Here is a 22,132-nt window from a genome sequence, read left to right as displayed (position 1 = left end):
GACCAGAACCAGCCAGCTCCCTGTTGCGTCCACCAGCGGCATCTGTGCCCCGAGGCTGGCGATAGGCAGGGGGCTGGAGGAGCTCCCAGAAGCATTTGCCACCAGCAGGTGGCTGCTGGGCTGTTGGCCGTTGCGAGGGTAGCACAGCAGGCTGGAGGCGTCCATCGTTTCCTGAGCATCTTTCCAGCTTCTGGCTGTGGCCTGAGCCCAGTGAACCCAGGCCCTGTCCTGGGGGAGCCCCAGTTAGGGACTGCGGACCCTTCGTCTTGTATTATCTTGAACATGAGCAGGGCTGGAGGACACAGTCGCTGGGACGAGGAGGGAGTAGCAGGCATCTCGGGCCATCTGCATCAGCCGTCTCCAGTATGGGGCTCCCCACGACCCATACTGGCATGGATTTATTACCATTTAAAAATATAATGGCTTCTCTGATGGTCTAGTGCCCAAGACCCTGAGCCCCCAGTGCAAGGGTCCCTGGTTCAATCCCTGGTCAGGGAGCTAGATCCCACATGCTGCAACTAAGACCTAGTACAGTCAAATCAATCAACAAATATTTAAAAAATGAAAAAATAGAAATATAATCACACACACACACACACATACACATATATATAAAATGGCTTAAAGCCAAGTGAGAGAGTTGGAATTAGTCACTGTGGGAAGCAAGACCTTCATTAAAAAAATTTTTTTTCCTTTATTTTAAACTAATTTTGGATTTACAGGAAAGTTACAAAAATAGTGGAATTTCCATCTCTCTGTCACTTGACTTCTTTTGTTAACACCTTTCATGATAACTGTAGTGCAGTTGCCAGAACCAAAGGCTCATCACTGGTGTGGGACTATTAGCTAAGGACTTTTCCGATTTTCATCAGTTTTTTCTGTGGTGTTCTCTTCTTGGTCCATGAACCCACTCTCCATCCAGTTGTCATTCCTCCTCTCTTCCTCTGGATAAAACCGCTCCTCAGTCTTACTTCATCTTCCATAACCTTGACACTTTGGAAGAGTCACTTTTGTCAAATGGTCTTAATTTGGTTTCATCAAATGTTTTCTCATGATTAGACTGAGGTTATGCTGTTTTGGCAGAAACCACAAAAAGGGTGTTAATTTCTTTCTCAGAACATCTTTTCTTGGAGTTCCTGATGATGTTTGTCCCGTTACTGTGCTGGTGGTGGTGGTCTTGACCACTAGGAGTGGTTTCTGTTGGACTTCCGCTCTGGGTACCGCAGAGTCCTCATTTTGGTGATTTGTCTTCAGAGTCTTGTCCAGGAGAGCACTTTGCGGCAGCTAGCGCTTCGTTCTCCATACCACGTGAGAAGACGAGTCTTGTCCCCAGCCGTGCTCTTCCCTGCCCAGTGTCCCGCCCCTGCCCAGTGCCCCACCTGGAGTCTGACTTTTATTGGTTGATTTTCACGGAGGAAGTGCTTTCGAGTCATCACCATCAGACCTCTTCGCCCGTCCTTTGAGATATTCTTCGTCGGGATCTTTCCTCTTAGAAACCAGAAGCCCTCAGCGCACAGAGGCCGCTGTGGGGAAGTGAGACCACAAAGGGGCCTTGGCAGCGCCAGTGTCTTCCTCACTGGCTGTTTCTGCAAAGTCAGCTCCTCACATTGAGCTCTGTCCCCTTCTTCTCCCCAAGTGCCTCCCTGCCCAGCGGTCCAGCGAGCAGCCCCCAGAGCGTCCCCGCCACGGTGCCCATGAAGATGCCGAAGCCCAGCCGGGTCCAGCAAGCCCTCGCAGGTAGGCAGGTGGTCTCCGGTCCAGACATGTCTGCCAGGGGTGGGACTTGGGGGCGGGGAATGTGTGGGGAAGGGGGAGGAGATTGTGGGGAGGGGGTCTTCTGACCCTCTGTGTTCTTGTGGAAACCCACAGGGGCTCCTTGGGGGGCAGCGCCTTTTTCATTGATGGTGACCCGCCCCCTGTGAGTGAGCCTGGGTGCCCCCTCATTTGTCTCAGTGTTGAGGGGGTCGTACCTGATGATGGTGGGTGCCCAGTGCCGACTTTCTCCGTCTTTTACGTTTTCACATCACCTTGGGTTATGGTTCAGGAGTCGCTTTTCTGTTCCGACATGCTTTAGGCATTTCCCTACAGGGCCCCTTTGGGGAGTTCCTCCAACTTTTTTGGCTGGAGTTCATGTTTTGAGCAAGTGGCTTTTGTGTCTCACTAGGTCGTTTGTTAACCCTGTCCCTTTGAACTGTTTTCAGAATTCCTTCTGTGGGTGATGGGAAGCCACTGAGAGTTGTTTTTTAACTTAGAGGGAATGTAAACTATGGCAAGGTACACCGAGGCGTCTGGTGAACCGCCATCATTTAGAGGCGGAGGCCGGAGGGGGAGCTAGGCAGTCCGAGTGCTGGGTGAGTCACTGTGATAGCACAGGCGGGTTGGAGGGGCCCAGGCTGGAGGCGGAGTGGCCCTGTGGACCCAGGCTTCGCGCCCCAGGCCAGCTGACCACTGACTAGGGCTGCGGCAGTGGATGGTGGTAAGGGTTTCTGACTCAGTGATTGGACTGGTTGTGAGATGGAAGGAATAGAATGAGGCCTGGTGTGTGCTGCTGACAGAGAAGTCCTTGTGACTAAGGAGGCGACTCATTTCATCCCAATAGCAGCTCTGGGGGGAGGAACTTTGATTCTCATTTTACATTTGAGGAAACTGATGCACTAAGAATTCCAGAAACCTCCCAAGGCCAGGCAGCCTGTCCTGGACAGAGTGGGATTCAGCCCCAGGCGTTCTTGGCCTCAGAATCTGGGCTCTTCGCTATGACACTGTGCTGCTCCCAAGTCTGGTGGGTTCATGGCTGTGGCTGTGGCCGGTGGAGCTGTCCTGGAGGCGGGGGGATTTGGATGGGCAGCTCAGAAGAGCAGTGTGAGGTGGAGTAGGGGGGTGTCTGCTCACCCAGGAGTGTGCGAGCTTATAGAGACTGGGTGGACCACCAGGAAGAAGAGCACTTGAAGGACATGGGAGGACCAGTCAGAGATGTAGTGGAGGTAAGAGAGTAGGACCAGGAAGGACCCGGGAGGGAACACGCTGCCCAGCAAGCCCTTTGGAACACACTCCCCTGCTCAGCCATCAGCCCTCTGGTGGGGCAGAGAGAACAGCGAGCAAAGATGACTAGATAGTTCCTGCCCAGTTTAGGTCGTCTTGTGGCCTCACATAGCCCAGGCGCTTCAGATGGGGGTGTGTTTGTGTGTGCGTGTGCATGCACGTGCATACACATACTGCTGGAGAAAGGTTGCGGGAGCAAGCCCGGCTTGCAGGTGCCCAGCCCCATGTGTGTGTGTGTGTGTGCACACACGCGCGTACATGTACTGCTGGAGAGAGGTTGCAGGAGCAAGCCCGGCCTGCAGGTGCCCAGCCCCGTGTGTGTGTGTGTGTGTGCGTGTGTGCGCACGCACATACACATACTGCTGGAGAGAGGTTGTGGGAGCAAGTGCCCAGCCCCGTGTGTGTGTGTGTGCGCACGCACATACACGTACTGCTGGAGAGAGGTTGTGGGAGCAAGTGCCCAGCCCCGTGTGTGTGTGTGTGCGCACGCACATACACGTACTGCTGGAGAGAGGTTGTGGGAGCAAGCCCGGCCTGCAGGTGCCCAGCCCCATTCAGCTCTGCGGTCGCTGAGGGCCTAATGCCAGCATGGTTGCTTCTGCCCGCAGCTTTGCAGTGGCCAGGGTGCTGAGGAGCTCTCGAGGCTGGGGCCCCCTCTCGGCCTTGTTCTCTGTATCTCCACCACCTTTGCGCTCAGAGCCATCCTGGAGGTGTTTCAACCTCCCATTTGCTTGTCAGGGAGGCAGACCCTGAAGCTCAGGAGTGGCTCCTGGCGAGGAAAGAGCAGACAAATCTGGCCGAACGCCGCCTGCCCTGAACGCAGGGCTCTGGCTCGCGCTGTGGCTGGGGCAGCTGTGTCGGGCTCCAGGGGACCAGGGACCCCGGCCCACCCCCAGGAAGTGGGGGCTGGAGAGACGTCTCAGCTGGGCAGTGGTTGTGGATTTGGTCATGGATCTGGGAGTGCTCGTGCCGCACTGAGGTGAGCACCTGGGCGCGGGGGTTCTCAGGCAGGCTCCTGGCCAGCGGCCGTGCTGCCGAAGGGCTGCGTGTGCCCTGCGCTGGAGGAGGGGCCGCCTCCCCGTCTGCCAGGTGCCTCGGGAGATGGCTTCACTGCCTGCCGCCTGGCCAGGGCCCCTTCCTCAGGACCGTGGGGAGGAGCGGGCCCCTCAGGCCGGGGCCAGGCTCCCAACCAGCAAGGGAGGAGGAGTGTCTGCATTTTACGCTGCCAGGACCTGCCAAGGCCTGTCAGCCCCGGGGGAGGGGTAATAGCCTCAAAGCCAGGTTAGTAAGGCCAGGGCAGGAGGAGGGTAGGCTGGCACCTTAGCCCAGTCACTAGACGAAAGGCCAACGCTGAGCGTCAGAAAGGGGGTGTTCACATGTCTGACCGGGTGTGGGGACCTGCCGGGGGCTCTGGCAGACCAAGATGAGAGCAGGAAAAGCTGTGCTTGTCCGCCCTGTTACAGTTGTTTGGGGATGTTAGGAGTTTGAGGGGCTGCGTCCCTGAGCCCCGGCTCTTGGGGAAGTTGTGATGGCCCCTTGTGGCCCTCCCCCCATCCTCTCCACTGGATGCCGCATTTGTGATGTGTTGGCTGCGGGATGACCTTCACACTTTTTCACAAGAAAGCAGACCGGCAGAGCCAGGGCTGCTTCTCTGCAGGCGTGTGAACTGAGACTCACTGTCTGTGGCTGGAATGAGGAAGAGTGGGTCCTTCGTTAGAAACAGCAGCAGCACTGTCCACGCTGGCCTCTCGCGGGGCTGATGGCGTGGCCTCAGGGATGTCTGCTCCCCAGCAGGCAGAGGCTGGGTCTCCCCTGTGACCAGGGAAGACAGTCACGAAGACAGAAGCCCACGTTACGTCTGGTGCTGAGAATGGAGCGGAGTGGAGGAGATGAGCTGGAGGAACGTGGCCATTCTAGATGGGTGGTCAAGGAGGGGCAGCTGGGAGAGGGGTCTGGTTGATGGCAGGGTCTGGTGGCTTCTGGGGGAATAAACCACAGTCAGCGCACACAACTCCTGGGTTCCCGCCAGGAACTGCTCTCTTTCCGTCTGTCTGCACCCCGTGCCTGCTGGTCATCCAGGCCACCGAATGTTTAGCTCCCAAGGGAGCCGCATTGGAGCCCAGGAACAACCTTGGGATGCTGTGGCATCACACTGCCTGCTGAACAAGTGCCCAGCGTCCAGACTCGGTGTTCTGATGGGCACTCTGGTGTCTCCTGTGGAGCCGCCAGCACAGTGCGCCCAGCGCTGCCTGGGCCGCCAGCCTCTGCTGCTGTCCTGTGCTGGGCGTGTGGGCTCTGCTGAGAACCTCTGTTCTCCAGCGGGGGCCACGGTGGGGCCTGATGGAGCCCTGGGCCAGCTCTCCTCTGGCTGCTCTGGATCGCCCCTGGAGTGGGCAGTGGGCCCGCCTGCCCTGTCCACGGTGCCCAGACCGCAGGCCAGATTCTGAATACCTGTTAGCTCCCTAAGGGGGTGGCGGGGGGGAAGCCCAGTGCCCCTCTCCGGGGCAGGAGGTGCTCCAGGGACGGGGAGGGGAGGGTGGAGGCTGCTGTGGACCGCAGAGCAGCCGAGAGTGTGGCAGGAGTGGTGCCTCCAGCAGGAGGACGTGTCCGGTTCCAGGTTCTCAGGGAGCACGGGGCAGGGTCAGCTAGGGCGCGGGTGGAGCACCAGGCTGAGGAGTGGGGCATCCGCCCTGCAGGCATCGGGGAAGGAGTGATAAGATTGGATAGTCCATTAGGGGTGGCCGCCTGCTGCCGCTTCTCCCGCTGTGGGCCGCCCCTGTGCTCCCGCCACAGCCAGAGGAGCTGTCTGAGCCTCGGCTGAGGGGACCGGAGAAGGGAGCTCTGGCCTGGGGCCGTAGCTGCTCCCAAGGAGCGGTCCCAGGAGCCATGGGGACACCTTGGTGAGGAGGCAGGCCCTGGGGCAAGATTCCTGCCTGTTTCCCCCAGTGATGGCTCTGAAGGCACCTAGACAGGCCGGGTGGTGCATGGAGAACAGGCAGCACCCCATGGGGGGCCAGGCGACCGGGGGCTGCGGGGGCTCGGCCGAGGGGGCACAGAGGGAGGCCCGCGAGCTCCGGACCATCCGCGTTTCCATGGCTTGGCTGCACCCTGCTGTGTTGCCCTCTGCTCTCCTTCCTCGCGCTGGCATGGAGAGGCGCCCCCCCCGCAGAACCGCTCTGGACGCGTCTTGGGGTGGCGTTCTGCCCTCTGCCCTCCTGCAGCCACGGCCTCCCCACCTGCATGCTCCGAGCACAGGCTGATGGGGTGCTTGTTCAGACCCTCTTGGAACTTGGGGCCGGGGCTCTCACGAGCCGGCGTTTCACTGATTGCTGAGCTCAGCCCTGTTGGTCTGGGTGGGCCCTGGTAGCCTCGAGCAGCTGGATTCCCCAGGGAGATGGGCGAGTCCTGACGGCCATCGACAGTGCCACCTGGGCGCAGCCGGGGTTTGTGGCAGTCACGAGCCGGACGGCTCCTTCTAACGTTTCTCCCCTCTGCATGTCTGATCTCGCACCCCGTGTAGGCATGACGAGTATTCTGATGTCAGCCATTGGACTCCCTGTGTGTCTTAGCTGCGCACCCCAGCCTGCCAGCCCTCCCGCCTCCTGTCTGGCCTCTAAAAGTCACAGCTCAGTTAAGAGATTGAGGAAAATGTCCATGAAAGGTAGTTCCTGCTCACAAATACTCTCTGGCCTCTGCTCAGCCTCCTCCGAGTCTTGCTGCCTCTGACTCTTCCCGTACCCGCCGCTCTCCTCTGACCACCTCGGCCCTTCGCCCTCCTCTCGCCTGCGGGTGGTGATGGGCTCAGTGGCCCTCCCTGCCGTCGGCAGCAAGCCTGGCCCCTGGAAATCCACTCCCCTCTGAGTCCCAGAGTTCAGTGCTGCAGTGGAAGCGTGAGGGGCCTGTGCTTGAAGACTCAGTGACTGTAAACACAAGTTCGAGGCAAGATGACGCTCAGGAGGGGGGACAGCTCTGTCCCTTCCACTGGGGCCACTGTGTGTCTCAGGAGGGGTCAGCCCACGTGGGGCTGCTTTAGAGGGGTCCCCAACGACCATGCCATTCCTGTCACATGGCTAGAGGAGAAGGGGTTTCAGAACTGTTACAAGGTGCTGTGTGAGTCAGACGAGAATTCAAGAGGAGGGGCTGCTGCATAGTAAGTTCTGCGCCTGTCATTTCCAAACTGTGGCTCTGCTGCCATCACTGGGCCAGACAAGTGACTGCTTCAGGGACCTTCTGGATGGCGTGAGCAGGGCTTTGGCCCTGCCAGTCCTGGGTTTGCAGCGCTCGCTCACCAGCTTTGTGATCTCATGCCAGCTTCCGTATTCATGAGCAGTGGGCCTCCTACCCGGCAGACCGGTTGTGGGAGGAAGAGGAAATAAACGCACAGGGGCAGTGCCTGGCACATGGTGACGGTTGCTCTGATCGAGTTCACTGCCTGTCTGACCGTCGGGAGGAGTGAGGGGAGGGAAGCCAGGAAAGGGCTCCCTAAGTGCCCAGCTGCCATCACCACGCCTAGCCTTGCCCCCTCTTTTTACTCTGCCTCAGGGCTGGATCTGTGGGTAGGGCTGCTTCCTGAGACATTCGGGGTTTGCTCTGAAAACACATGGCATTCAAAGCAGACCCTCTGGCCTTCCTGGGCTCAGATGTCCTTTCGTGGGGTAGGCGGTCACCTGGCTGGCCCTCTTTTGAGAAAAGTGGATCATGGAGAGTTACCGTCAGTTCTGAAAGGCTACCTGGGTGCGGGGAGGCGGGAGAGGACGGGGTGCTGAGACAGGCCTTGCCGAAGGGGTTCTGGGGTTCAGCTGGAGACTGGCCTGTCACCAAAGTGGCCTTTTAGACCAGGCTTTTCTGGAAGGTCTCTCCCCTCAGAGTAGAGTTCCAGGTACTAGGCTGGCCACCTGGTGCTGGTGGGGATTGTGCTTTGGTCTGGCTTTCTCTCCAGTGAGCAGTCAGGGTCCTCGGGGTCTGTGTCTGGGGATGTGTGTGCGTGTGCTTGGGGGTGCCTGGTCTCCCTAGGCTTCTGGCTGCCTCTCAGGTCCTAGCAGCTAATGCCTTTTCAGTGCTCACCCCTAGGGCTGGCGTCAGGTCCACTGTTTAGATGAGTGACCTGAGACTCAGAGGTGACCTGATTTGGTCCCAGCCCAAGAGCCAGACTCCATCCTGCCCTCACCCAGCCCTGACCCCTCCGCTCCCTCCTGCCTGTCACCGGGCCTCCTCTGGTCTAGAGCGGGGCTCCTGCTGTTGAGCCCTCAGACTTGTAAGTCTCTGTAGCCACAGGCTGATAGCTGGGAGCTTGGGCTTACGCCAGAGCCCCTCTGGTCTTAGAGGCTGGGACCAGGAGCTCCCCCGGACTTGAGGCAGGCAGACCTCCCGGCGTCGCCCTCTCAGACTGGGCCGGTCTCCCCGTCCCTCCCTCTGCCCCTGTTTTGCCACCACTCTGTGACTCTGCTGATTGACTCTCGAGCTGCAGAGGGGAGGTGGGGAGGGGGTGCTTGTCCTTGGGGTGGGGCCTGTTCGGTGCAGGGCCTCCCCCTCCCAGCTTCATGCCCAGGTGCACACAGAGGGGTAGGAGGTTTCGAGAGGAGGAGGCGGGGAGATGGAGCTGTGGGCAGCTGAGAAATCGAGGAGGCGGGTCACTGGCACCCCAGTCCAGGGACAAGCCCAAGAGCACAGTGGTTGGCTGTGGCCTTGTGGCTGTTCCCTGCGGCCAGTGTGCACACAGATGTCCCTGCAGGGTGGGCGTGCACTGTACATGTGACTCAGAACACTTACTTCTCTTACCCAGACTTTCTTCTGAGAATATTGAAAGTTGAGTAAAATCACCTGGCCAGAACACACTCCAGAGCATTTGTTTAGAAGCTGCTCTTTGACCCTCCTGCATGTCCTCTGAAGCCTGGGTCTGGGTTCCTGAGTGAAGGCGCGCGGGGCCGTGGCTGAGGCCCCGCCTGTGGCTCCTGAAGGCCATGGCCAGCTGCTGTCTCTGCTTCTCTTCCTCCAGGGCTCCTGGGGCTGCCCCTCGCCCGCCCCGCCCCCGGTGGAGCTCTGGACTGTTCTGCGGCTGGCCTGTTCTCTCCTCTCCTGCACACTAACCTTCCTGTCTGAGCCATCCTAACCTCCCTCCTGGTAGCTTGGACCGCTCCCTGTCCTCCTCTCTCCCAGCGTCTCCAGTTCGTTCTCCTCAGGACACCATTTATGTTCTTCTCTCTCCTAGGAGGGTCCCCAAAGCCAGAGCCAGAGCAGGTAATCAGAAACTACACCGAAGAGTTGAAGACGGCTCCGGAGGAGGTGCGTGTCATGGGGATTGCACTGCTTTTGCTTTTGTTTGGTAACGGGGTGGCTCAGACGAGGCCCCCAGCCTGTCCTCTGCTGGAAGGTGCCTCGTCCAGAGACCAGTCCTGCCCCCCGGCTTTGGGGAGGGCCAGCCAGGGTTCCTGCTTTTAACCCCGTCACAGCTTCACCTGACCCATGTCTGCTGAGTCTCATTTCGGGGCTGTGATGTCACTGTTCTCCAGCTTGCATGGAGAGCTCTGGAGAATCCTAGGGGTGGGTTCAAGGTCATGCATGCCGGTTCAGAGCTGGGGACTCTCTGGCCGCCTTCTGCAAGTCAAGAATACAGGAAGCATCTGGTTGGTAAAGGTTTGGACAGAAACTTGGAAGTCCTTCTCTCCTCGGGCCTCCCCTCCTGCCCACCCCCTTTCACAGGAGTCTGTCTGTCCATCTCTCTGCTCTTGTGCTTACCTGACACAGCTGGGCTGTTTGGCCCCAGCTGCCTCCCCACCAGCTGCTGATCACACAGCCAATGTGTGGCCGTGATGGTTTAGTACCCACTGCTCATGCCACCTGCCTGTTGCCATGTTGCTGTGCTTATGGAAGCAAAGAGATGGCCCCAGCCTTTTCTTGAACCAGGGAGGGCTTGCTGGAGGTGGAGGCACCTTATACTGGGCAGAATGCCCACAGGAGTCTAAGCAGGAGGAATGCTTCTGCTTACTCTGATGTGTAAGACAAAGCCCCAGGCCCTGGTCATGGCCTTCAGGGCCTCCTGGGACCTGGTCCCCTCCGCTTTGGTCACCCCTGCCCTGCAGGTGCACCAGCCCCCAACAGAAACGCCGGTTCCTGCTTCAGTACACTCTCCTCTCTCCTGCCTGCCTGTTGCTGTGCTTGTGCTTCTGACAGGTTCCCTTTCCCTCGGAAAGCCCAGCGCTGCGGGCCCCTCCCGTCCTTTCCTCTCTGCTGGGCTCTTCTGCCGCCTTCTCAGCCCGGGCTCCAGGCGTCACAGCAGCCCCCAGGCTCGGTGCCGCCTGCCATCCCCTCCACCACGGTGACAGTGACTGCTCTGAGGCTGCAGACACCAGTGACCCCTTGGTGCTCCCAGCCTCCAGAACAGAGAGCTGTGGGGTTGACTTAGATTGGGGCCCAGCATTTCCGCAGATAGCGGCTGGTCCTCAGGACTCGCCCCTGTGGCGCGGGGGCTGGGGGTGAGCCTGCCCCATGTGGGTCCCCCTCCAGGACTGCACCATCTGTATGGAGAAGCTGTCTGTGGCGTCTGGGTACAGCGACGTGACCGACAGCAAGACCGTCGGGCCCATGGCCGTGGGCTGCTTGGCCAAGTGCAGCCACACCTTCCACCTGCTCTGCCTGCTGGCCATGTACTGCAATGGGAACAAGGTACTCATGGCCGCCCAGCCGGGGAGGGGGATCGGGGTCACCTGCCCGTCCCGGTTGTGCTGCACCTGAGCAGGTGACTGGGGCTGCAGCAGCCTGGGGCCCGCCCAGAGACCGCCTTGAGATGTCCGCAGTCCTGGCCCTGCAGCAGGAGGGGGCTGGGGTGGCAGATGACGCCAGGCTGCCCTGCCTTTGGTGTAATTTAGCCAGAGTAGACAGAGCTCGGGGAGCAGAGAGAGCCAAGGCCCGTGGGGGGTTCGTGCCTGGGCTGTCTCCCCTGTGCAGCATCCTCATGCCACGCATACTGGCCAGGGCGCCAGCCTCAGCAGTCCTTCCGAAACAGGGTTTTCTGTTACATTTTAAATATGACTCAACTGTGTAGCAGAGAAGGCGATGGCACCCCTCTCCAGTACTCTTGCCTGGAAAATCCCATGGACGGAGGAGCCTGGTGGGCTGCAGTCCATAGGGTCACGAAGAGTCGGACACGACTGAGCGACTTCACTTTCACTTTTCACTTTCATGCATTGGAGAAGGCAATGGCAACCCAACTCCAGTGTTCTTGCCTGGAGAATCCCAGGGACGGGGGAGCCTGGTGGGCTGCCATCTATGGGGTCACACAGAGTCGGACACGACTGAAGTGACTTAGCAGTAGCAGCAGCAACTGTGTAGACTTTGGTTTATAAACCTAATTTTTCTACCTGATGCCAGTCTCTTGGTACTTTGTCCCTTTAACGAAAATTACATAATGAGTTTCTGGGGTAAAACTTGTCTTTCTAAGAAAATTGCCAAAATTGAATTTATTTGCAAGGAGTCTGCCAGGGAGCTGGGCGACTGGCCCAGGACCTGCTGGGTGACCAGGGAACCAAACTCGTGTCCCTGCAGGTCTCTTTCCCATCTAGTCAGTGGAGTGGCTGGCCTGGGTGCCCTCTCAGGGCCACCGGCTCAGTCCACGACCTTCTGCCCTGTCCCAGGATGGAAGCTTGCAGTGTCCCTCCTGCAAAACGATCTACGGGGAGAAGACTGGGACCCAGCCCCGGGGGAAGATGGAGGTGTTCACGTTTCAGATGTCCCTCCCTGGCCACGAGGACTGCGGGACGATTCTCATAGTCTACAACATTCCCCACGGCATTCAGGTGAGGGGCACGGCACGAGAGGAGCCTCCTTGGCTCTTCCTGGAGTCGGCCCCTCTCCGGGGCTCTTCCTGTCCCACTCTGTCCCCCGGGGTCACTGAGGGTGCCCGGCTGCCCAGTCAGACTCCCAGCAATCAGGAGGCACTCGTGCTCGGGGCTCCAGCCAGCCCTTAGGGTTGTGGAAGCAAAGAGATGCCCCCTGCCTTTTCTTGAACCAGGGGGGTGCTTCCTGGAGGCGGAGGCATTTTAGCTGGACTTGTACTGGGCAGAAGGCCCACAGGAGTCTAAGCAGGAGGAATAAGCGCTTCTGTTGGGCTAGCTGGTTGGCTGGGGAGCCCATAAGCAGGAACCTTCCCATGGGGCAGAGTGCAGGGCAGAGAGGTGCCTGCAGTGAGGCCTGACCACTCTTGAGGGACCGGCTCAGTGGCCTGATCCAGACCTGTGTGGGGTGTGGAGGAGCAGGGACCTCAGCTGCAGGTCCCAGTGGAGACCCAGACAAGAGTCTGGGCTTCTCAGGTTTCTGCCTTGGACCAGGGGATCTCAGTGTCCCCCCAGAGCCTCGTTGGCTTGGGAAGATAAAGGAGGACAGGATGTCCCTTGGTTTTGTCCAATTATGTGCTTTCCCCTGGTTGTCCTCCAAAGCGACATTGTGCTCAAAGTGAAACTGGAAAAGTTAGAAACATTCTAGACAGCAGTAGAGCCACGAAGCAGGAGAGGAATTTGGAGTTGTACATGGTATGTCTCCATGGGCTGAGGGCAGGGCAAGGGCCGAGCGTGGTTCCAGCCCTCGCCCTCTGTCTAGCCTGCTGGCATGGTCTCGGGGCCCTGCTCCATCCGGAGAGAGCAGTGGAGGTGCTGTGCGCCCCAGTGATGGTGAAGCAGGCCCTGCCATCCAGTCCAGAGAGCCCTGTGCCCAGAGGGTTGCCAGCAAGGCCTGGCCTCTGAGAGGTCTAGTTTCCTCAGGGGCGTGGAGGCTGTTAGGGGGTGTGATGCCCAGCAGAGCAGCATGGGTTCAGGAAGGGCAGGCGTGGGCAGGCCGTGTGCATGCTGGGTCTTTAGAGCAAGATATGAGACAGCAGTTGATTTGGTCACTTGCATGCAGGAGGAGCCCCGCCTGGAAGGTGGCGGGGTGAGGCTGGGGGGAGGGGCCCTGTCCCAGCAGCTCTGAGGCCCGCCAGCCCCTTGGCTCCCACTCTCGCCGTCTGTGTTCCTCCTGCAGGGCCCTGAACACCCCAACCCTGGAAAGCCCTTCACTGCCAGAGGGTTTCCCCGCCAGTGCTACCTTCCCAACAACGCCCAGGGCCGCAAGGTAAAGGCCCGGCTGCCACCCCTGGGAGCAGCCTCCATGCCCCTCCCCCACTGCTGGCAAGTCCAGCCTGGCTGCCCCTGAGCAGCAGGTGGCTGTTGGGTTGGGAGAGCCGGCTCGGTGGCCACACCAGCTCTGCCTCTGCCCACCGTACTGCGACAGGAGGAGGAGATGAAGCCTGTGGGCTGGCTGGGGTGTGGGCTGCCCCTTCCTGGGGGCCTGCTGCAGGTTAGGCGTCTGGGTATGGGGCATCCAGGCAGAGACGACCTGACCGCAGGTGCGCTGGGGGAGGACAGGGGTCTTCTGCGGCCTAGTGTGATGGGATGCGGTGGAACTGGGGCCGCTTCACCCTAGCTGATGGGGGTGGTCTGGGCTGCCTCTGCACTGAGTCCTGACTTGGGGCTTCCCAGCTCAGAGGAGGGGCTTCCCAGGTGGCTCAGCGGTAGAGAACCTGCCTGTTAATACAGGAGACGTGGGTGCAATCCCTGGGTCAGGAAGGTCTCCTGGAAAAGGAAGTGGCGCCCCACTCCAGTATTCTTGCCTAGGAAATCTCATGGACAGAGGGGCCTGGGGGCTACAGTCTATGGGTTCGCAAAGAGTTGGACATGACTGAACAGCTGTGAGAAGGCTGGGAAAGAGCATTCCAAGCAGACAGAACAGCCAGGGTGGTGGCTTTGGGGTGGGGACAGCCCCAAGGGCACGAAGAGGCTAAGGGAGGTGAGGGGGGTGTCAGGAGTGTCTGCCCTCCAGGCCAGCCCCTGCAGCCAGGGTTTGTTCAGAGCACTCCTTCACAGCCTTCTGCTCCTTCCCCGCCACCCCCTCCCCCCAACCTCCCCCACATCATCCCCTCCCCCCCACATCATCCCCTCCCCTCCCCCCTCCTCCATGCCCTTGCCCCCAACCCCCCAACACATCATCCCCTTCCCCTCCTCCATCCCCTACCCCCATCATCCCCTTCCCCCTCCTTCCCGTCCCCCTCCATCCCCTCCCCTCCTCCCTCTATCCCCTCCCCTCCCCCTCCATCCCTTCCCCCCTCCATCCCCTCCCCTCCCCCCTCCATCCCCTCCCCTCCCCCCTCCATCCCCTCCCCTTGGGCAGGTCCTGGAGCTGCTGAAGGTGGCCTGGAAGAGGCGCCTTATCTTCACAGTAGGAACATCCAGCACCACCGGAGAGACGGATACAGTGGTGTGGAACGAGATCCACCACAAGACCGAGATGGACCGCAACGTGACAGGCCACGGCTACCCCGACCCCAACTACCTGCAGAACGTGCTGGCTGAGCTGGCTGCCCAGGGGGTGACCGAGGACTGCCTGGAGCAGCAGTGACCCGCGGCCTGGCTGGCCCGGTTCGCCCACCACGACGGCGGGCTCCCTGTGGAGCACGGGCTCCCCATGCCCACCCGTCCCCCTCCCTGTGCCCGCCGGGCCTGGGTCTCTGTGGAAACCGGGCGAGCCTGGGAGTCATACGTGTGGGGCCTTCGGCTGCTGCTACCTCAGTGTGTGGGCCCCTCCATCCTCGGTGGGCTGTGTGGGGCCCTCAGTGTCCGGGGTGAGGAGAGGCTGCCTGCCGTGTGTGCCGCGGGGGCAGGCCTCTGTCTGGGTCAGCTGCTCATACCTCAGATGTTCTGTTTGCAATAAATGCTCTAAAGCCAAAGACCGTGGGCCCTGTGGGTTTGCCATTGGAGAGGCTGCGTGTGTACATGTGTGTGTATGTATGAAGATTGGATGTATGAAGGCCAGCCCACACATGTCTTGCTGCATCAGAGAAGGAATGGACCTGACAGGCTTCCTGTCCAACCTTTGTTTCTTCTTAAATGAGACACAGGCTGCGGGGAGGCCAGGAGCCGGGCACTGACCTGAGCAGCTCCCCTGCCCCACCCCAGTTCTCCTTGCAGTGGGCCTTCAGCAGCTTTGCCAGGGAGACCCCCCCCCCAGCTCCTCCCATTTACTTCCTCAGGGGTTCTGACTTCCGAAGGGGGTTCTGACTTTCTAAGTGCTGCTCATATGGGGGCGTGTACTGCTGTGTCCACTTTCCAGATGAGGAAACGGAGGTTTAAGGGCACAGTAGTAGAGCTGGGACTGAATCCCAGCCAGGCCTGGTCTGACCCCCCCGCAAGGTTCCAATCCTTCCCAGTCTTCTTAGAAAGAGGATCCAATACTCCTAGGCTTCCTGAGGGCAAGGAGGGGTGGGGGTGTGTGCTTGTGGCCTTCACAAGCCCTTTTCTCCCTGAGAAAGAAACTTAAATTCTGTTTTATGATTTATTGTTAAAAAGATCAGTGTATGTTAGAGTATTAAGGCAGCTTTGTGAGCCCCTGGCATCGTGCCCCCTGCCCTGTGGAGAAGCTGTTTTGGGGAGGGCCAGGAGGCCCTGATAGAGAAGCTGGACCCCAACTCTGTTAGGTTCCGCAGTGAGACTCACTCCAGGGCTCACAGGGCAGAGGGGTTGTGTGGGTCCCTGAGTGCCCCGCCCCACCCTCGGCTCCCACACCACAGTGCAGTGAGAGAGCGGGAGCACAGTGTTTGCACATCGTATGCCTGATCAGACTCTCGTGTTCACAGTGTATCAAGAACTGTCACAACTCAAACGATAAAAAAATCTTCAATTTTAACGGGCAAAGGACTTGAACACATTTCTCTGAAAAAGCTATACAGATGGCGGACAAGCAACGTCATTAGGGAAGTGCAAATCAAAACCGCAAAGTGGTACCACTTCATACCCACTAGGGTGGTTATGATAAAAAGTATATATAGGAAATAAATATTGGTGAGAATGTGGAGAGATTGGAACCCTCGTCCACTGCTTGTGGGAATGTAAAATGCAGCTGCTTTGGAAAGCTGGCGACCAGAGCCACAAAAAGCAGTTCCCATATAACTCAGCAGTTAAACTGCTAGATAAATATCCAAGAACTGGAAACACGGTCCCGGTAGCGTTCATAACAGCCAAGAAGTGGGGACGACCCAAATAGCCATCGGCCGAAGAATGAACAAAATACAATCTGTCCGTGTAATGGGATGCTATCCAGCCAGAAAAAAGAAAGGAATGCTAACACATACAACATGGATGAGCCTTAACACTGTATCAAATGAAAGAAGCCAGGCAGAAAATGACACATTGTGTGTTTCTGTCTATATGAAACATCCGGAAGAGGCAAATCCACTGAGACAGAATGGACATCAGTGGTGGTCAGTGGGGGAAGGGGAATGGGAAGTGACTGTTTTAATGGGTACAGTGTTTCTTTTTGGGGTGATAAAGTTCTAGAATCTGGTGATTTATGGCAATGAAGTTTAAAAGGAAGTCTACAGGGCTTATGTTATATGGAAAGCATAACGTTTTCTGATAAAGGTGTTTGAGCAACACCTCTCTGCCCCTCCCTTCTTCCTACCTTGAGTGAGAACACGACGCCTGGAGCCACAGCAGCCATCTTGCTGCAATGAAAAAAAATACCGAGAGGGAGTTCCCTGGTTGCCTCACTAGGACTCTGCTTTCACTGCCCTGGCCTGGGTTCAGTCCCTGGTTGGGAACAAGAATCCTGCAAGCTGTAAGGTATGGCAGAAAAAAAAAAAAAAAAAGGTCAAGAGAATCTCAGAGACATGGACCCTAATGTCATTTGACCAAACCCATACCAGCAGCCGTCTTTCTCCAGAATTCCTGTAAATAAAAAACCCTTTTTGTTTAAAACAAAAACAACCTCCCCAAAAAGCAACCCCACCAAAACAAAAACCCCTAAACTGTACATTTTAAAGGGACATCTTAGGTTATGTGAATAATATCTTAATTTTAAAAATACATATAGGGAATTATCTGGAGAAGGAAATGGCAACCCACTCCAGTGTTCTTGCTTGGAGAATTCCATGGATGGAGGAGCCTGGTGGGCTGTGGTCCATGGGGTCGCAAAGAGTTGGATATGACTGAGCGGCTAACCCACTATAGGGAATTCCCTGGCGGTCCAGTGGTTCGGACTTGGCGCTTTCACTGCCAGGGCCTGGGTTCAATACCTGATCAGGGAACTAAAATTCCTCAAGCTGAGTAGTGTGGCCAAAAAAATTAATGAAAAATTTAAAAGAATTCTGAAAAGTAAAAAATATATATATATACACATATATAGTGAGAACCCAAGGGAGTGATGTAAGCAGGGCACTGGCCAGCCATCCTGGCTCTATGATCAAAGGATATAAGGGAGGATGTGGCCTTGTGAAGGGAGGGCAGGACCACTGGGTCCTGAGGGAGCTAGAGCTGCCCCCTTCCTCCCCTGGGTGGGGATGGAAGGCCAGAGGGAGGCTCCTGGTACCTGGCGTGCAGGAATCTCTGGCATGTGGCCCTCCTCCCCAAGGCTGGGGGTCTGGGTGGGACCCAAACTCAGACACAGGCCGCTGGGGTGACCTGGCCAGCACCCGGGGATCCAGGGGCTGCTCTCAGCCCTGGCCTGCCCCTGCCCAGCCCCTTCCCCGGGGTGGGCTGGGCTGGGAGGCGGAGTGGGGTGCTTTTATGTTTTCAGGTCTTTCCAGCCCTTGGCCAGCGGGGCAGCCTGACTAACCAGCTCCTCCAGGCCCACAGTGTGTGGGGAGGGGCGCCGCCCAAGGCAGCCAGACCGGCCCCAGGCTGTGGGTGTGGAAGCAGGCCGGTGGGTGCGCTGCAGGCTGTCATGGGGCTCCCCTCCAGGCAGCCTTGCCCCTGGCTGCTGCTCTTGGTGGTGCTGGGCTGGCCCCAGCCCTGCCTCAGCCTGGGTAAGTGGGGGTCCCGGGAGGGGTGCACCCGACCAGACCCTAGGGGCTGGGGCACCAGCTGGAGTGATTAGACCCTGGGACCCCCTGCCCCCCACCAACTGGGAGAGGCAGCCCCAGGGGCAGTGGGCCCTGGACCCTCACGCCTGTCTCCATGGCCCCAGAGCTCATCCCCTACACGCCGCGGATAACTGCCTGGGACCTGGAAGGAAAGGTCACGGCCACCACGTTCTCCTTGGAGCAGCCGCGCTGTGTCCTGGATGGGCACTCCAGCGCTGCTGACACTGTCTGGCTGGTGGTGGCCTTCAGCAACGGTAGGTTCTGGTTCAGGTCTGGGGCCTGGAGTGACGAGTGGGTCTGAGGACAGCTCCAGGGCCCTGGGAGCCCCTCTCAACTGGGTGTGAATGGGGAGTTCGGGCTTTATCCTGCAGGGGATCTGAGAGGTGATGTCTGATTTGTGTCTGGAGGGGCACTCTGGGCTCTGAGGTGTGGAGGGCGCTGGGCTATGGGAGTGGACTGCCTGTCTCCTCCTGCCCTGCGGCCCCAGCTGCCTGTGTCTCCCTCCTGCAGCCTCTAGGGTCTTTCAGAACCCCCAGACACTGGCTGAGATCCCAGCCTCCCCACGGCTGCTGACCGATGGCCACTATATGACGCTGCCCCTGACCATGGACCAGCTGCCCTGTGAGGACCCGGCGGGTGGCAGCGGGCGCGCCCCCGTGCTTAGGGTGGGCAATGACGCCGGCTGCCTTGCTGACCTCCATCAGCCTCGCTACTGCAATGCCCCCCTCCCGGGCCCGGGGCCTTACAGGTGAGTCGCCTGACCTGAAACCTGGAAGGGAGCTGTACTGGGAGATGGAGAGGTGGGGGTCGGGTTCTGTGACCAGGGCTGCCCCCCACCCCACCCCACCCCCGTCTCAGTCTCCGCCCAGGCCTCTGTCCTGGCCCCGCTCCTTCCTGGCTGCAGGCCGAGCAAGCCCCTCCCATTCTCCAGCCTTGGTTTCTTCCTGTGTGGGGTCGGATCTCCTGGAGGGGCAGGTGGCCTCCACGAGGAGGTGGGCATCACAGAGCTGGTGGGGGATGGGAAGGGGTCTGCAGGCCCTAGCGTAGGGGGAGGGGAATGCTGGAGACCGCCCCTCCCACAGGTGGGTCTGGCAGGAAAGTCAGCCTGGTGCTGAGGGTGGAACTGGGGTGGGAGAGCAGGGGTCCAGCGAGCAAGGGGACAAGACCAGACAAACTCAGGGTGACTTAGTGCGGCTGGGGGAACCAGCAGGGGCCACAGAGACGGTGGGGCAGAATGTAGCCGCCTTCCACCCCGGCGCCCCTCACCCTCTCACCCAGTGGCCACTCCCTGACTCAGCCTCCCACCCCGTCCCTAGCGGCCACCAGAGCCAGCTCCCGTCAATGGCAGATGCCAGCCTGCCTGGATCCCAGAGCCCCCACCTCAAACAGAGATACAACTCAAGTTCTGGGCGGTGCCCTCGGAGCTCAGCCTGCCCGCTCCCCTGATCCTGGTCTCTGAGCACGCCCTGAGCACACCTCTCCCTCCTGGCCTTTGCCTGGGGTGCCCGCTCCTATTGGGGGGCCTTCCAAGGCCTCACAGACTCCACACAGCCAGCAGTTTTCCTCTGGAGAACAGGGGCTGGGGCCTCACACACCTTTGTGAGCCACCCTGAGGCCCCCTGTACGTGGCATTTAGTCATGGGACCCCTGAACCAGAGAGGGTGTCTGAAGAGTGGCAATTCAGATGGTTGAGGGCTGGTGGCAGAGGTTGCTGTGGCCAGAGAGGTCTCGGGGTGCTTAGCACAGGGCGCCCCCCTGCCCTGAACATGACAGGCCCACAGCCTAGCTATCATGAGCTGCCTGGGGCCTGGCTGAGGTGGGGGCCTTGCCCAGAACAGTCGAGGCACGGAGCCTCATCCCTGGTCCTCTCCCCCAGGGTGAAGTTCCTGCTGATGAACTCCAGGGGCTCACCCCACGCTGAGACGAGGTGGTCCGACCCCATCGCTCTCCACCAAGGTAGCTCGGAGGGCCGGGCGCTCCGACTCCAGTGTGCCCTGTGGACCAGCCAACATCGGCACCCTGGTTGTGCTCAGCCGGCCCCTCCCCCGGCTACCGTGGAACTGGGGCCCCCGAGTCAGAATCCAAGTCCAGGCCACCCCCTAAATAGAACCTCCCACTAAAGGGTGGGGTACTGGGTCAGCCCCATGGGCAGAGACATCAGCTCTGTCCACCCCAAAATGTTTGCCAACCCTCGGGTGCCCCAGGCTGAAGCCCCATCATGGACAGAAATAGTCTGCCCCTCCTTCAGGGAGCCAACCCTGTGCTGGGCACTGCTGGGTGGAAAAGAGGGGCCAGGGCAAGAAAGAGGCTGGAGCCGTGGTCCTGGGAAGCCTGCTCTCAGCAGAGCGCCAAGGAGCAGCGGTTCAGCAGACCAAGAAAACTGCACGTCAAAGGCCGAGTGTCCCATGAGGGCGTGCCTGGGAGACATGCTGCAGAGGCTGGGGTCGGGGAGGGGAGGGGGCGTGGATCTTGTCACGTGAAGGCCTTGAATGCCAGACTCCAGGGAGCAGGGCAGCACCCGGTTGGTCCTGAGCTCTGCTGCCTCTCTGCCTGCCATGGGTGGTGGGAACAGTCCGGCAGGTGAGACCAAGGCAGAGGCTGCTGTGACAGGTGGTCCAGGCTGGCAGAGCGCAAGTGCCCCAGCAGAGAGGGACAGATGAGCGGGCTCAGGAGGCCAGCTGGGGATGTGCGGCAGTCAGCATGGCGGGGAGGTGACCGCCCTGGGGTCCGAGGGCAGCCTCTGAAAGCCGCTGTGTGTGCAGGGAAGTCCCCAGGCTCCATTGACACGTGGCCCGGGCGGCGGAGTGGAGACATGATCGTCATCACCTCCATCCTGTCTTCCCTGGGCGGCCTCCTGCTCCTGGCCTTCCTGGCAGCCTCCAGCGTGCGCTTGTGAGTGGCGACCCCCGGAGGGCCCCTTGCCACCCCCCCCCAGAGCCCCTGCTCTCTGTCTGGCCCAGCACCTTCTGGGAGCCCTTCGGAAGCCCTGTAGTTTTGAGTTGGTTGGTGCCCCTTTCAGCAATGTGCAGGGAATTTCCACCCTGAGTGTCTCATCTAGGAGCTCAGGAAGGCGGTCCAGCAGGTCCTCTGATCACGGGTTCATAGACGGGGCCACCTTGCTCTGCCTGGGCCCTTCTCCCTGACCGTGCTTTCTCTCCAGTGAGCCCTCAGTTGTTTCAATGAACTGATACCTAGGGAGCCAGGGTGGCCACCTGGAGGAGGCAGGCCTCCAGCTGGTCCTCCCAGGGAGGAAAGGGACATCAGAGGCTACAGGAGGAGGGCTGTGGGAGCTCAGCAGCCTGCTCCACCCAGCAGGGAGACACTCCACCCACAGCCTGTCTCCCTGTCCCCATCCAGCTCCAGCCTGTGGTGGCCGGAGGAGGCCCCAGAGCAGCTGCGGATCGGCTCCTTCATGGGAAAGCGCTACATGACCCACCACGTCCCGCCCAGTGAGGCGGCCACCCTGCCGGTGGGCTGCGAGCCTGGCCTGGGACGCTTCCCCAGCCTCAGCCCCTAGCCTGGCCCACCTGGCTGGGGCTGGGGCGGTGGGGGCCAGGGGGTGAGTGCACAGTGCACGTATGTGTGTGTGTGTGCGCGTGTGTGTTCCACATCGCACCTCCCGCCCTGCCTGAAATCCCACTGCTAGCAGCCCTGCCTTGGGCTTTCTCATTTCCCCCGCCTCCAGGAAGTTGTGGGAGGGCCGCGGTCAGGCCAGGCATCCAGCCCCCAATGCCATCTGCCTCTGATCTGCCTACCTGAAGCAAGGCTGGAGGTCATGTGGACACACTGCCCGAAAGGAGGCTTCCAGGCCCCAGGAGGAGGCCTGCAGTGGGCTGGGCTGGGCCGGGCCCATCTTGGGGTACATGAGGCCCCCGTCTGTCCCTCTGTCCCTCCGTCTGTCCCTCACTGGCAGCCGTGGCTGCAGTGAGGCTTTCAGAGGTGCCTCCATCTTCCCTGGACATGGGCCCTTTCTGAGGGTAGCCCTCACTGGCTGGAAGGTCAGACAGTGTAGATTGCTGTGATGATCCGGATGCCACTTCCTACCTCCTTGCACATGCAGATGGCACACACACTCCTGCGCTCACTCCCATTGCACAAGCATTTATTGAGCGGCTGCCACATGCCGCACACGATGTTAGGCATGGGCCCTCACGCAGGGCTTGCTGCTGTTCTTGGGGTGCTCCCTCACTGCTCTGGGCCTCAGATGACCACGTG

At 59.6% G+C, this 22,132-nt stretch overlaps 2 protein-coding genes across 5 annotated transcripts in view; both read left to right on the top strand.

Moving 5' to 3' along the window:
- Positions 1-14,788, top strand: part of DTX2 (deltex E3 ubiquitin ligase 2) — a 34,361-nt gene extending 19,573 nt beyond the window's left edge. For 2 of the 4 annotated variants that reach the window (XM_052656387.1, XM_052656378.1), the window contains 7 exons: positions 1,637-1,737; positions 6,560-6,700; positions 9,248-9,321; positions 10,543-10,701; positions 11,670-11,831; positions 13,048-13,137; positions 14,233-14,788. In XM_052656387.1, coding sequence (XP_052512347.1) covers positions 1,637-1,737; positions 6,560-6,700; positions 9,248-9,321; positions 10,543-10,701; positions 11,670-11,831; positions 13,048-13,137; positions 14,233-14,460 — 955 coding nt within the window. In that variant the 3' untranslated portion in view covers positions 14,461-14,788. The remainder of the gene's footprint in view (positions 1-1,636; positions 1,738-6,559; positions 6,701-9,247; positions 9,322-10,542; positions 10,702-11,669; positions 11,832-13,047; positions 13,138-14,232) is intronic. The other 2 variants (XM_052656402.1, XM_052656394.1) reach the window with 2 other exon arrangements.
- Positions 14,789-17,778: 2,990 nt separating this feature from the next.
- UPK3B (uroplakin 3B) lies at positions 17,779-21,434 on the top strand. The gene is made up of 6 exons (XM_052636149.1): positions 17,779-17,860; positions 18,022-18,171; positions 18,428-18,665; positions 19,794-19,873; positions 20,680-20,809; positions 21,275-21,434. Exons 1-6 carry the CDS (start codon positions 17,779-17,781, stop codon positions 21,432-21,434), a joined length of 840 nt encoding a protein of 279 aa, XP_052492109.1.
- Positions 21,435-22,132: the final 698 nt, after the last annotated feature.

The sequence above is a fragment of the Budorcas taxicolor genome, chromosome 2 (genome assembly GCF_023091745.1).
Source record: "Budorcas taxicolor isolate Tak-1 chromosome 2, Takin1.1, whole genome shotgun sequence".
NCBI classification, from domain to species: Eukaryota; Metazoa; Chordata; class Mammalia; order Artiodactyla; family Bovidae; genus Budorcas; species Budorcas taxicolor.
This window is presented reverse-complemented; position numbering and strand designations above follow the sequence as displayed.